At 41.1% G+C, this 12,338-nt stretch overlaps 1 protein-coding gene across 2 annotated transcripts in view; it reads left to right on the top strand.

Annotated features, from left to right (window-relative positions):
* Nucleotides 1-11,890, top strand: part of PECR (peroxisomal trans-2-enoyl-CoA reductase) — a 29,668-nt gene extending 17,778 nt beyond the window's left edge. The window contains exons 7-8 of one of the 2 annotated variants that reach the window (XM_027591196.1): nucleotides 7,624-7,735; nucleotides 11,260-11,890. In XM_027591196.1, the coding sequence (XP_027446997.1) occupies nucleotides 7,624-7,735; nucleotides 11,260-11,345 (198 nt within the window). In that variant the 3' untranslated portion in view covers nucleotides 11,346-11,890. The remainder of the gene's footprint in view (nucleotides 1-7,623; nucleotides 7,736-11,259) is intronic. The other variant, XM_027591198.1, reaches the window with a different exon arrangement.
* The last annotated feature ends 448 nt before the right edge of the window (nucleotides 11,891-12,338 follow it).

The raw sequence follows: 12,338 nt of genomic DNA, 5'->3' as shown, positions 1-12,338 counted from the left end.
TTGTGATCATTAAACCAGCCCTGTATGATATATTAAAGGGGATCGTTTAAGCGGAGAGAGAGCCAAAAGTAACATAGACCAGAAAGGAACAGAGTCAATATAAAGAAACAGTGACTTTACAGGTAATAGAGTGGCACTAAATTCATATCTTTCCATGGTTACTCTGAATGTAAATGGGCTAAATGCCCTAATCAGAAGACACAGGGTATCCGATCGGATAAAAAAGCAAGACCTGCTCATATGATATTTGGTCATTTTAGAGAGTCATTTTAGACCTAAGGACACCTCCAGATTGAAAGTGAGTGGGTGGAAAGCCATTTATCATGCTAATGGACATCAAAAGAAAGCTGAGGTAGCAATCCTTATGTTAGACAAATTAGATTTTATTTTATTTTTTTAAGATTCTATTTATTTGAGAGAGAGAGAATGAGAAACAGAGCATGAGAGGGAAGAGGGTCAGAGGGAGAAGCAGACCCCCCACTGAGCAGGGAGCCCGATGTGGGACTCGATCCCGGGACTCCAGGATCATGACCTGAGCCGAAGGCAGTCGCTTAACCAACTGAGCCACCCAGGCACCCGACAAATTAGATTTTAAACTAAAGACTGTAATAAAAGATGAGGAAGGACACTATATCATAATTAAAGGGTCTATCCAACAGCTGATAGAGATGAGCGCTCCCATTGCCACCAGCCCATGCCCCCTGCACTTTCTGGCTCTGTGCCTTATACACTCAGAGCAGTCTTTATCCAGAACTGAATGCAAGAAGATCTAACAATTATAAATATTTATGCCCCTAACATGGGAGCAGCCAATTACATAAGGCAATTAATAACAAAAGCAAAGAAACGCATTGATAATAATACAATAATAGTAAGGGTTGTTAACACTACACTCACAGCAATAGACAAATCATCTAAGCAGAAGATCATCAAGGACTTTGAATGACACACTGGACCAGATGGACTTCACAGATATATTCAGAACATTCCATCCTAAAGTAAGAGTATACACATTTTTCCCAACTGCTGATGGAACATTCCCCAGAATAGATCACATACTGGGTCACAAATCAGGTCTCAACTGGTGCCAAAAGATAGGGATCATTCCATGCGTATTTTCAGACCACAGTGCTTTGGAAACTAGAACTCAATCACAAGAGGAAAGTTGGAAAGAACTCAAATACGTGCCCATGGAACATTCTCCAAAATAGATCACATCCTAGGTCACAAATCAGGTCTCAACCGGTACCAAAAGATCGGGATCATTCCCTGCATATTTTTGGACCACAATGCTTTAAAACTAGAACTCAATCACAAGAGGAAAGTCGGAAAGAACTCAAATACATGGAGGCTAAAGAGCATCCTACTAAAGAATGAATGGGGTCAACCAGGAAATTAAAGAAGAATTAAAAAAATTCATGGAAACAAATGAAAATGAAAACACAACTGTTCAAAACCTTTGGGATGCAGCAAAGGCGGTCCTAAGAGGAAAGTATATAGCAATACAAGCCTTTCTCAAGAAACAAGATGATGAACATGGATGCAAAAATTCTCACCAAAATACTAGCCAATAGGATCCAACAGTACATTAAAAGGATTATTCACCACGACCAAGTGGGATTTATCCCTGGGCTGCGAGTTTGGTTCAACATCTGCAAATCAATCAGTGTGATACACTACATAAATAAAAGAAAGGACAAGAACCATATGATCCTCTCAATAGATGCAGAAAAAGCATTTGACGAAGTACAACATCCTTTCTTGATTAAAACTCTTCACAGTGTAGGGATAGAGAGTACATACCTCAATATGATAAAAGTCATCTATGAAAAACCCACAGCGAATATCATTCTCAATGGGGAAAAACCTAGAGCTTTTCCCTTAAGATCAGGAACATGGCAGGGATGTCCACTATCACCACTGCTGTTCAAAATGGCACTAGAAGTCCTGGCCTCAGCAATCAGACAACAAAAAGAGATAAAATGCATCCGAATCCATAAAGAAGTAGTCAAACTTTCACTCTTTGCAGATGACATGAAACTCTATGTGGAAAACCCAAAAGACTCCACCCCAAAATTGTTAGAACTCATATAGGAATTCAGTAAAGTGGTAGGATATAAAATCAGTGCACAGAAATCAGTTGTATTTCTATACACTAACAATGAGACAGAAGAAAGAGAAATTAAGGAGTCAATCCCATTTACAATTGTACCCCAAACCATAAGATTCCCAGGAATAAACCTAACCAAAGAGGCAAAGGATCTTACTCAGAAAACTATAGAATACTCATGAATGAAATTGAGGAAGACACAAAGAAATGGAAAAATGTTCCATGCTCATGGATTGGAGAACAAATATTGTTAAAAGGTCTTTGATACCTAGAGCAATCTACACATTTAATGCAATCCCTATCAAAATACCATCAACTTTTTTCAAAGAAATGGAAAAAATAATCCTAAAATTTGTATGGAACCAGAAAAGACCCTGAATAGCCAGAGGAATGTTGAAAAAGAAAAACAAAAGCCGGTGGCATCACAATCCCGGACTTCAAGCTCTATTACAAAGCTGTAATCATCAAGACAGTATGGTACTAGCACAAAACCAGACACACAGATTAATGGAACAGAATAGAGAGCCCAGAAATGGACCCTCAACTCTATGGTCAACTAATCTTTGACAAAGCAAGAAAGAATATCAAATGGAAAAAAGACAGTCTCTTCAACAAATGGTGCTGGGAAAATTGAGCGGTCAGATGCAGAAGAATGAAACTGGACCATTTCCTTACACCATATACAAAGATAAACTCAAAATGGATGAAAGACCTAAATATGAGACAGGAATCCATCAAAATCCTTGAGGAGAACACAGGCAGCAACCTCTTCAACCTCGGCCACAGCAACTTCTTGCTGGACACATCTTCAAAGGCAAGAGAATAAAAGCAAAATGAACTATTGGGACTGCATTAAGATAAAAAGCTTTCACATAGCAAAGGAAACAATTGACAAAACTAAAAGATATCCTATAGAATGGGTGAAGATATTTGCAAATGTCTTATCAGATAAAGAGCTAGTATCCAAAATCTATAAAGAACTTAACACCCAAAAAGCAAAAAATCCAGTCAAGAAATGGGCAGAAGACATGAACAGACATTTCTCCAAAGAAGATATAGAAATGGCTAACAGATGTGTGAAAAAATGCTCAACATCACTCATCATCAGGGAAATACAAATCAAAATCACAATGAGATAACCACCTCACACCAGTCAGAATGGCTAAAATTAACAACTCAGGAAACAACAGATGTTAGCGAGGATGTGGAGAAAGGGGAACCCTCCTACACTGTTGGTGGGAATATAACCTGGTGCAGCCACTCTGGAAAAGAGTATGGAGGTTCCTCAAAAAGTTAAAAATAGAACTACCCTATGATCCAGCAATTGCACTAGTATGTATTTATCCAAAGGATGCAAACATAGTGATCCGAAGGGGCACATGCACCCTAATGTTTATAGCAGCAATGTCCACGATAGCCAAACTATGGAAAGAGCCCAGATGTCCATCGACAGATGAATGGATAAAGAAATGTAGGGTATGTGGTGTGTGTGTGTGTGTGTGTGTGTGTGTGTGTGTGTGTGTGTGTGTCTGTACACACACACAATGGAATATTACTTAGCCATCAGAAAGAATGAAATCTTGCCATTTGCAACAACGTGGATGGAATTAGAGGGTATTATGCTGAGTGAAATAAGTCAGTCAGAGAAAGATAAATACATGATCTCACTCATATGTGGAATTTAAGAAACAAAACGGAGGATCATAGGGGAAGGGAGCGAAATACAAAACAAGACGAAATCAGAGAGGGAGACAAACCATAAGAGACTCTTAACCATTTGAAACAAACAGAGGGTTGCTGAAGGAGTGGGGGAATGGGGTAACCAGGTGATGGGTATTAAGGAGGGCACGTGATGTAATGGGCATTGGGTGTTATATTGAGACTGATGAATCACTGATTTCTACCTCTGAAACTAATAATACACTGTATGTTAATTAACTGAATTTAAATAAAAGAATATAAAAATAAATAAATGGTCACATTTTTAATGTCACCACTGATCTCTTCAGAAAAATCTTGAAATGTTAGGAAACTGTCAAGCTCATGTTGACAAGTGCAAGTTTTCCGAAATTCTGCTTTTCACTTGCAAGCTCAGATCTTTTCATTGACAACAAATACAAAAACCAAAGTTGTTTTCCTCTGAAGTGACATTCTCACTTTGTTCGTTTGTGAAAAAAACTCTGCCAGGTACCCCGGTGTGAGTAACCATAGTGTGTTAGTCGTTCTTTCAAGTAACAAATGGTATTTCACAAAGAGAGTGACTAGTTCAGTTCACAACAGTTACTTCTGTATGAAGCAGAAAAGCTTGATGTGCAGTTCCCACTTCATATCACTAGATATTAAAAAGGATATTGTACCCAGTGGTCAAGATCAGTATGATGAGTAATTTTTGCTGCTTCACTGAGGACATTCTAAAGTGAAACAGGCTTTCCCCCCATGTGTACTTGCTGGTGAAGAAGATAGTGACCGCTACCGTAAGGACCGCTAGTTCCGTTTCATGTTCCTGCTGTGATTTGCGCTGAGGCTCCAGCAATTTTGCCCACCATTGCTCTGGCACCGTTACTGCAAATGTCAGCACAGTGAGAAAGACAAACAAAGAGGTAGTATTATAATGAACATAGTTTTATTCTTGCAAATCACCTGGAAAGGTTTTAGGTGTGCTCAAGAGTTTTACTGACCATGCTTTGACTGTTGGAGGTGCAGCCTTCCAATAGTTGCTTGTGAAGGGAAGGAGAGAGGCTGGGAGCTTTTGTGAGATGCAGAGCAAGGGGATGCCTCTGCCTGATTGTCCTAGCATCCCTTGGTCATGTTTCCAAGATATTCTTATTACCCTGGCTAATCATCATTAGTGGGAGCACATTCACACCAGGCCATTGGCTGAACTGCTTATCAATGAGCTGACAATAAGTGACAATAAGTGACATTCCCTGGGGTAGAGACAGGAGGGTCAGAACGTAACTGTAGTTTTTATTGTTGTTTTAAGATTTTATTTATTTATTGGAGAGAGAAAGAAGAGAGTGCGCATGAGCAGGGGGGAGTGGCAGAAGGAAGGGGGAAACAGACTCCCCACTGAGCAGGGAGCCCCATGCGGGGCTCGATCCCAGGACTCCAGGGATCAACCCACTGAGCCACCCAGGAGCCCCGTAGCTGTAGTTTTAAAAGGAATAGCCAGAGCCCGCACGATGTCCCTCAACATCTCTCGGAAAGGAATGCAGCACTTGGCAGGCCCTACTCACTTTACAAAGTTAAGAAACCAAGGGCCAAAGAGGCGCAATAACTTGTCTAAGGCTATACATGGCTCATGGTACTGCAATTCAAACCCCAGCTTGCCTATTTAAAATCCCTGTGATCTTTAATAAACAGAACTGAAAGTAAACAGATAAAAGAGGTGTTACCCACATAGAAAATGGATACAAGTTGCTAGTCTTGAATTGTGTTTACTGATTGATAAAACTATTGTGAGTGGCTTGGTTCTTCAAGTCCATCCATCAAATGGATTTCATTAAAATGAAAGTTAAGAAGACTCTATCTGAGATAGCACAATAGTGCCTAGTTAATTTGGTAATTATAAAAATTGTATTCAGTTTAGCTCCGTGTTGAGCTCCCGAAGTAAACCAGGTATCATGAATATTTATCTATCTTTTATCTAGCAGATAGTTTCAGTTCAATTCAGTATCATTTCATAGTTCCCTAGTTTGTGGGCAAAACGCTGTAGCAGGAGCTGGGCCATGCAACATCCCTTCATTTTAGGGGAAGAGATGCATAAAGATCCTTCATTCTGTAAACAATTATTAGGCGCTTATTTTATCCTAAACACGGGAGACCATCAGTCAATATTTCAAACAAAATTCAGCACAAAGTCACATTAATATTAGTCAGGCACAGTCTCCCTGAACAGAGCAGACTATGGCTCTTTCTCTTGTTCTGGAACAAGTGTAGTTTTAGGGGTTTGCAGACTTTTGTAGGTCACGGTTACTGGGATGAGAGGGTTCTTGTTCGGCTGGCATTCAGAAAGGAGCTTATTGGGGTGAGTCTTCCTGGTGCACACGGTGAGTTGTCATTGACAGGCTAATACCAGTTCTGGTAGTTACTTTCAGTCATCGCTCAGAACTGTCTGCGTTTCCTCAGGGATGGGGGATCTTTTCAACGATTAACTCTCTGTACTAGTGCTATCCAATAGAAATATCATAATCATTACATATGTAATTGTAAGCTAACCAGTAGCCACATTAAGAAAAGTAAAAAGATGAAATTAATATTGCTGTAGTAATTTAATATACAATAGATAATAGAAATAATTATATATATTATTATTAATAAGGTTTTATGCAACCCAATATATCTAAAACATCATTTTACATTCTTCTATACGTTTGCCTTCTTTCCATACCAAGTCTTCAAAATCTAGTGTGTATTTTACACTTATAGCACATCTCAGTTCTGACTAGCCGTGCAGAAGGTGGGTTGTGTCGTATGGCTAGTGCCTCTGTTTAGTGCACGTCTACACTAGCTTCTAGGGACACCAGGACAGACAGAAGGCTATGCCTAGCCTCCAGGGTCTCACAGCCTCAATGAGGCACAGACATGTAAGTGAACACTCTAAATGGGGCGAAGCAAGCTAGGCATGGACATAAAACTTAAGGATGCGCTCACTCTCAGGGTCGTACGAGTGCGGGGTCTGCCCCGAGAGTGAGTGCCTCCTTAAATACTGCCCCCTAAGCACCTCATTAGCCTCCCCCTAGTCTCCCTCCAGCTGGGGAGTCTCCTCAAGTAGCAGATTCTGGGGACCCAACCCCAGAGCTTTAAATTCAGAAGGTCTCAAGGAGGACCTAGGGATCTGGAGTTTCCATAAACGGACCCAAGGATGCTAATGCCAGTGTTTGGGATCTCCCTTTGAGAAAATCTGGCTGTGCCAAGAGCCTCAGAGAGTTCCTTGATATCCAGTGAAATCATTTCTCTCTCTTTGGTTTTGGGAGTAGATGTTGCTGCAGTCATCTAATTACCTCTGAATTTTTAGGGGGTGCGGCGGGATTCTGCAGCCCCTCTCGTAGAAAGCTCCTGTAGTCTCAGTTCCTGGCCTTGCAGCCTGCAGGACCACTGGCTGAATGCCAGCTTATTGTTCCATAGACACATTGACTACGTCAGGGACAAAAGCATAAAAGGCACATGATGGCATGGAACAGTGAGTTATGGTAGGCACTGAAAGATGTGGAAGGAACTGGGTAGTTTGTGGGAAAAATCAAGCACTGTGTTCGCCTTCAGCTTATTCACTGTGTGTAGCTTATTTGACACGGTGTAGGCTCCTTCACATCTTGCCACACTAGTCACATTTTTTTTAATGGTGCTCAAATAGAAAAAGGCAGTTGGTTGTGTTTTGTTAGGTGATGGTACACACAGACTGTAGAATGCATATTACAGTTGTATGTTTCGAGATGTGTTTTCTTGGGCAGGGAAGCAGCCCCAAATGGGGAGCATCTGCTTTTCTGTGTGCATGTGTGTGCTTCTGTTTCCAGATCTCCCCGCTGGTCTGCTTCCTGCTGTCCCCTGCAGCTTCCTTTATTACTGGACAGTTGGTGGATGTGGACGGGGGCCAGTCTTTGTATACGCACATATTTGATGTACCAGGTGAGCCCTCAAGAAATGAGCAGTCACTAACTTTATGCCTTTTCAGGTTCAAGTTTTCAAAATTTCTTTCTTTTTTTTTTTAAGATTTTATTTATTTGGGGCACCTGGGTGGCTCAGTCGTTGGGCTTGGGTCGTGATCCCGGGGTCCTAGGATCAAGCCCCACATCTGGCTCCCTGCTCAGCAGGAAGCCTGCTTCTCCCTCCCCCACTCCCCCTGCTTGTGTTCCCTCTCTTGCTGTGTCTCTCTGTCAAATAAATAAATTCTTAAAAAAAAAAAAGATTGGGGGCACCTGGGTAGCTCAGTTGGTTAAGCGACTGCCTTTGGCTCAGGTCATGATCCTGGAGTCCCGGGATCGAGTCCCACGTCGGGCTCCCTGCTCAGTGGGGAGTCTCCTTCTCCCTCTGACCCTCCCCCCTCTCGTGTGCTCTCTCTCTCTCTCATTCTCCTCTCTCAAATAAATAAATAAGTAAAATCTTCAAAAAAAATTTTATTTATTTGAGAGAGAGAGAGAGAGAGAAAGAGCACAAGCAGGGGGAGCAGCAGAGGCAGAGGGGGAAGCAGACTCCCCGCTGAGCAGGGACCCCCCCCCCCGATGCGGGGCTCGATCCCAGGACCCTGGGATCATGACCTGAGCCGAAGGCAGACGCTTAATGACTGAGCCACCCAGGTGCCCAAGTTCACAGAATTTCGTAAGCAGTTACATAAAGGATTAGGGTTTTCTCTAACAGAACATCAAAAACGTACAAAATGTTTATATTCCTGATAGGATCTTTAAAGGAAATGTTCCCAAAGAAAATATCTAAATATTTTTTATCATAGCACATAGCTTTATATATTAAAAAAAAATTGCCTTGTGTGTATAGGTTGGTGGAAGTTTAAGCTTGAAAAATATTCTTAATATGAGTATATAGTAAAAGGAGGAGGCAGAAAAGAGGCAAGAGGTTGCTGTATTTTTAAGATTTAATTCCCCTTTGTTCCTCTAATAAGTGGTTTATATATCTCAGCGGAAGACTCAGACCTGTTAGGTGGGGAGGGGTGCTATGGTACTATTTTACATGATCTTTGGGATGTATATTGAGTGAAACCATATGAATTAGCTGTATTCAACCATTTTTAATATACAAAACCAGCAGTTTTATAAGGCTCAACCAAATATAGATGTTGCCCACAAATACAAAATTCAAAGGTATTTTCACTGTTGCTGAAGAGTGTGAAGTGGCTACTAGCAAATTAAAATGTGGTTGATGTAATGCATGTGTATTTCTTTCTTTTTTTCTTTAAGATTTATTTATTTATTTCGGTGAGAGAGATCGAGAATGCAGGAGGAGGGGCAGGCAGAGGGAAAGGGAGAGAGAATCTCAAGCAGACTCTGTACTGAGCTCGGAGTCCGACGCAGGGCTCGATCTCACGACCCTGAGATCAGACCTGAGCTGAAACCAAGAGTCAGCTGCTAAACTGACTGCACCACCCAGGCGCCCCTGCACATGTATTTCAATTTCCTATCAGGGACCTAGGTTCACCCTGCTCTTTTGTGTACTAACAGTCTGCTCATGGCTTCAGACCTTTGCATTAATAAATGATTAGTCTGGGACTTTAATATTATTTGTTATTGCCCCCTCCCATCTAGATTTCTTTACTAATTTCTTTACGAATAACATCAATGTAGTGATGTGCAGAAGATAACCATGGTTTTAAGGCTCCTGGTTAGAAAGACAGAAATGCCTACGTGTTATGCAATACTGTTTTCAGATAGTATTTAAAGTGGCCAAGGTGGCAGGGATACTTTCTACTTCTCTCATCGGTCGTGTTGAGGGTATTTGTCGATTCTCCTTTAGAAAGGGAAAGTGACTCCAGGCAGCTGCTTCTCCAGGACTCCAGTGAAACAGTTCTCTTTTGTAATTCCAACATTGTTTGTTTTGTTTTTTTAGATTTTATTTATTTATTTTAGAGAAAGAGAGCAGGGGGAAGGCAGAGGGAGAGGGAGAGTTCCAAGCAGACTCCCCGCTGACCCGGATGCAGGGCTCCATCTCACGACCCTGAGACCATGACCTGAGCCACCCAAGTACCCCAAACACTGTGTTTATTAGTGTAAAGATAAGCTTTTGGTGAAATCAGCTACAGCGATTTTTCAAAGAATATACTCCTTCCCTTCCCCCGCCCCCGGAACGCCTGGGTGGCTCAGTCAGTTAAACGTCTGCCTTCGGCTCAGGTCATGAACCCAAGGTCCTGGGATTGAGTCCCGCATCGGGCTCCCTGCTCAGCGAGGACCCTGCTTCTCCCTCTGCCTGCCGCTCCCCCTGCTTGTGCTCTCTCTTGCTCTCTCTCTGACAAATAAGTAAATAAAATCTTAAAAAAAAAAAAAGAATATGTACACCCCCCCACCCACCCAAATAATGAGTGGGAGCACTTACTGAGCCTTTCTGTCCTGTGTTTTCTTGAAGATTGCCAGCCCTGGAGTGACAAAGCCTGGGGTGAAGCCCTGCTAGACCCTTACTAGCTGTGTGATCTTGGGAAAATTAATTTCTGTATGCTTCCATTTTCTTTTCTGTAAAGTGGGGTTACTTATGGCATTTATTGAGTAAACAGTTGGGAGCATTAAATTAGATAACAAACATTTAAAGCCCTGTATCACATAGGACGCTTTTAGCTGCAGCTCATACTTGCCTGAGCAAGAAAGGCATTTATTGGCCCGCATAACTGAACAGCAAGCCAGACTTGAATCATCTGTTCACTAGCTCATCAGGGACAATTTTTTTTTCTTTTCCCTCTATTTTTGCTTCTGCTGTGTTGGCTTTATCTTAGGACAGACTCTTCTGGTTGTAGAACAGCTGCCTGCCACCCGAAAGCCCCATGCTTCTTTGTCCCCACCCAGCTGGACAGAGAGAGGGGAGGGAATGACATTGTTACAGTATTTCTAGCAGAATTCTGAGACCTACTCTGTTTTGGACGAGCTGATGCGCGTGGCCGTCCTCAAGCAGTAACCAGAGCCAGAGGAGTGGAGTGCACTGCTTGACTTAGCTCAGTTGGTGATCAAAGTGGGGCCACTTCCCCAGAACCTCATGGATTCTCAAGTGCAGCTGGAGGCTCTTGGAAAGAGGATGAGGGACTGGATGCTGGAAAGGCAGTTATGTGTGCCCGGTACAAAGTAAGCACATGGCTTTCAAGTCATCCTGCTTCCTAAGATAGTATGTATGCAGTGGCTGCAGTATGCCGAGCACGCTACATAGGCCGTCACATTTCATTTTCACAACTTTAGAAGAACAGATGTTGTTACCCCCCTGAAGAAAACAGGCTCAGGAGGAGGAACTTCTCCAAATTTGGAAAGGCTGGTATGTGTGGCAGGGCTGGGATTCAAAACCAGGATTTTCTCAAGACCTTTGCTAGTTGTCCTAATGATTTCTTTTTTTTTGCTGAGAAAAGAAAAGGGGTGAATTAGGGAAAATAAGAAGAGGGTCTGTTGGAAACTAAGAGGATGAAGGAGGTTAATAGATTTGCAACTGACATGAGGTTTTCCACTTACCAGATCATGACAACTGGCCTGACGGGGCAGGGGACCTTTCTGTTGTCAAACAGATGAAGGAGACTTTCAAGACTAAAGGCAAGCTCTGAGCTAAGGAAACTGGAGGTGTCTTTTGTCCCCAAATGCCTTAATATCTCAAGAACGCACTTTGGTACTTTCCAGGAGCTGATAATATGAATGGAATAATCACTTTCTGCCTTTTTAATGTTATCAACTATGCTTATGCAAAAACTGTTCTTGAAATAATGCGTGTTTAAGCCCCAAACAACACTGGTTATCCTGTGATTAAAGATTTCTCTTTTAGGAATGGGGCTTAAATTACTTTATGATTATGCCTTTTATTTCTGAGCAAGATAATTGGAAAATGAAATAATTTCAAATTAATAATAGAGGTATCATGATCTCCCAAAAGGTTTTAATATTTAATTGTAAAGGTGGGCCATAAATCTAAATTATGGCATCATGATGATTCTTAAAACTAGAGATATATAATGACTCCTATCTTATGGTAGATATCATGCTTTTGGATCCATAAAGCTTTATGGTAATTATCAATGCATGATTTGTTTTGTTCATGAAGTTAGATTTGTATAAAACCTCTTGATTCAAAAGAAAAATGAAGTTATGTGCAGTATTTCTTGGTAGTACTTGATTTGTGTCTTGATTTCCAATCTAAAGTATTCCCTTTTCTTCATGTTTCTCCCTTTGAATGCAAAACGAAATTTTTAAATTAAAAGTTATGCAAATGTATTAGGGTCCAGTATTCTGCCTTCAGTTGATTTTTTTGGGCAATGATCCTGACTTCTGAAATGTCTTTTATAAATTATGTACATTCATTTTTTTGTCTTAATTAAACCTCTTTCAATTGACTTATTCCCTCTTGAAGTCAAGTAGATATTTTCTTTTCTTTATCAGTAATTCTCAGTGCAAAGTAAAGATCTTCCTTGACTTAAAAAGGGGTTATGTCCTGATAAACCCATTGTTAGTTGATAATAGCATTAAGTCAAAAATGCATTTAATATGCAAACAATGAATCATGGAACACTACATCAAAAACTAATGATGTAATGTATGGTGATTAA

The sequence above is a fragment of the Zalophus californianus genome, chromosome 3 (genome assembly GCF_009762305.2).
Source record: "Zalophus californianus isolate mZalCal1 chromosome 3, mZalCal1.pri.v2, whole genome shotgun sequence".
NCBI classification, from domain to species: Eukaryota; Metazoa; Chordata; class Mammalia; order Carnivora; family Otariidae; genus Zalophus; species Zalophus californianus.
The sequence above is the reverse complement of the archived record's forward strand: the minus strand, read 5'-3'. Positions and strand labels throughout refer to the sequence as shown.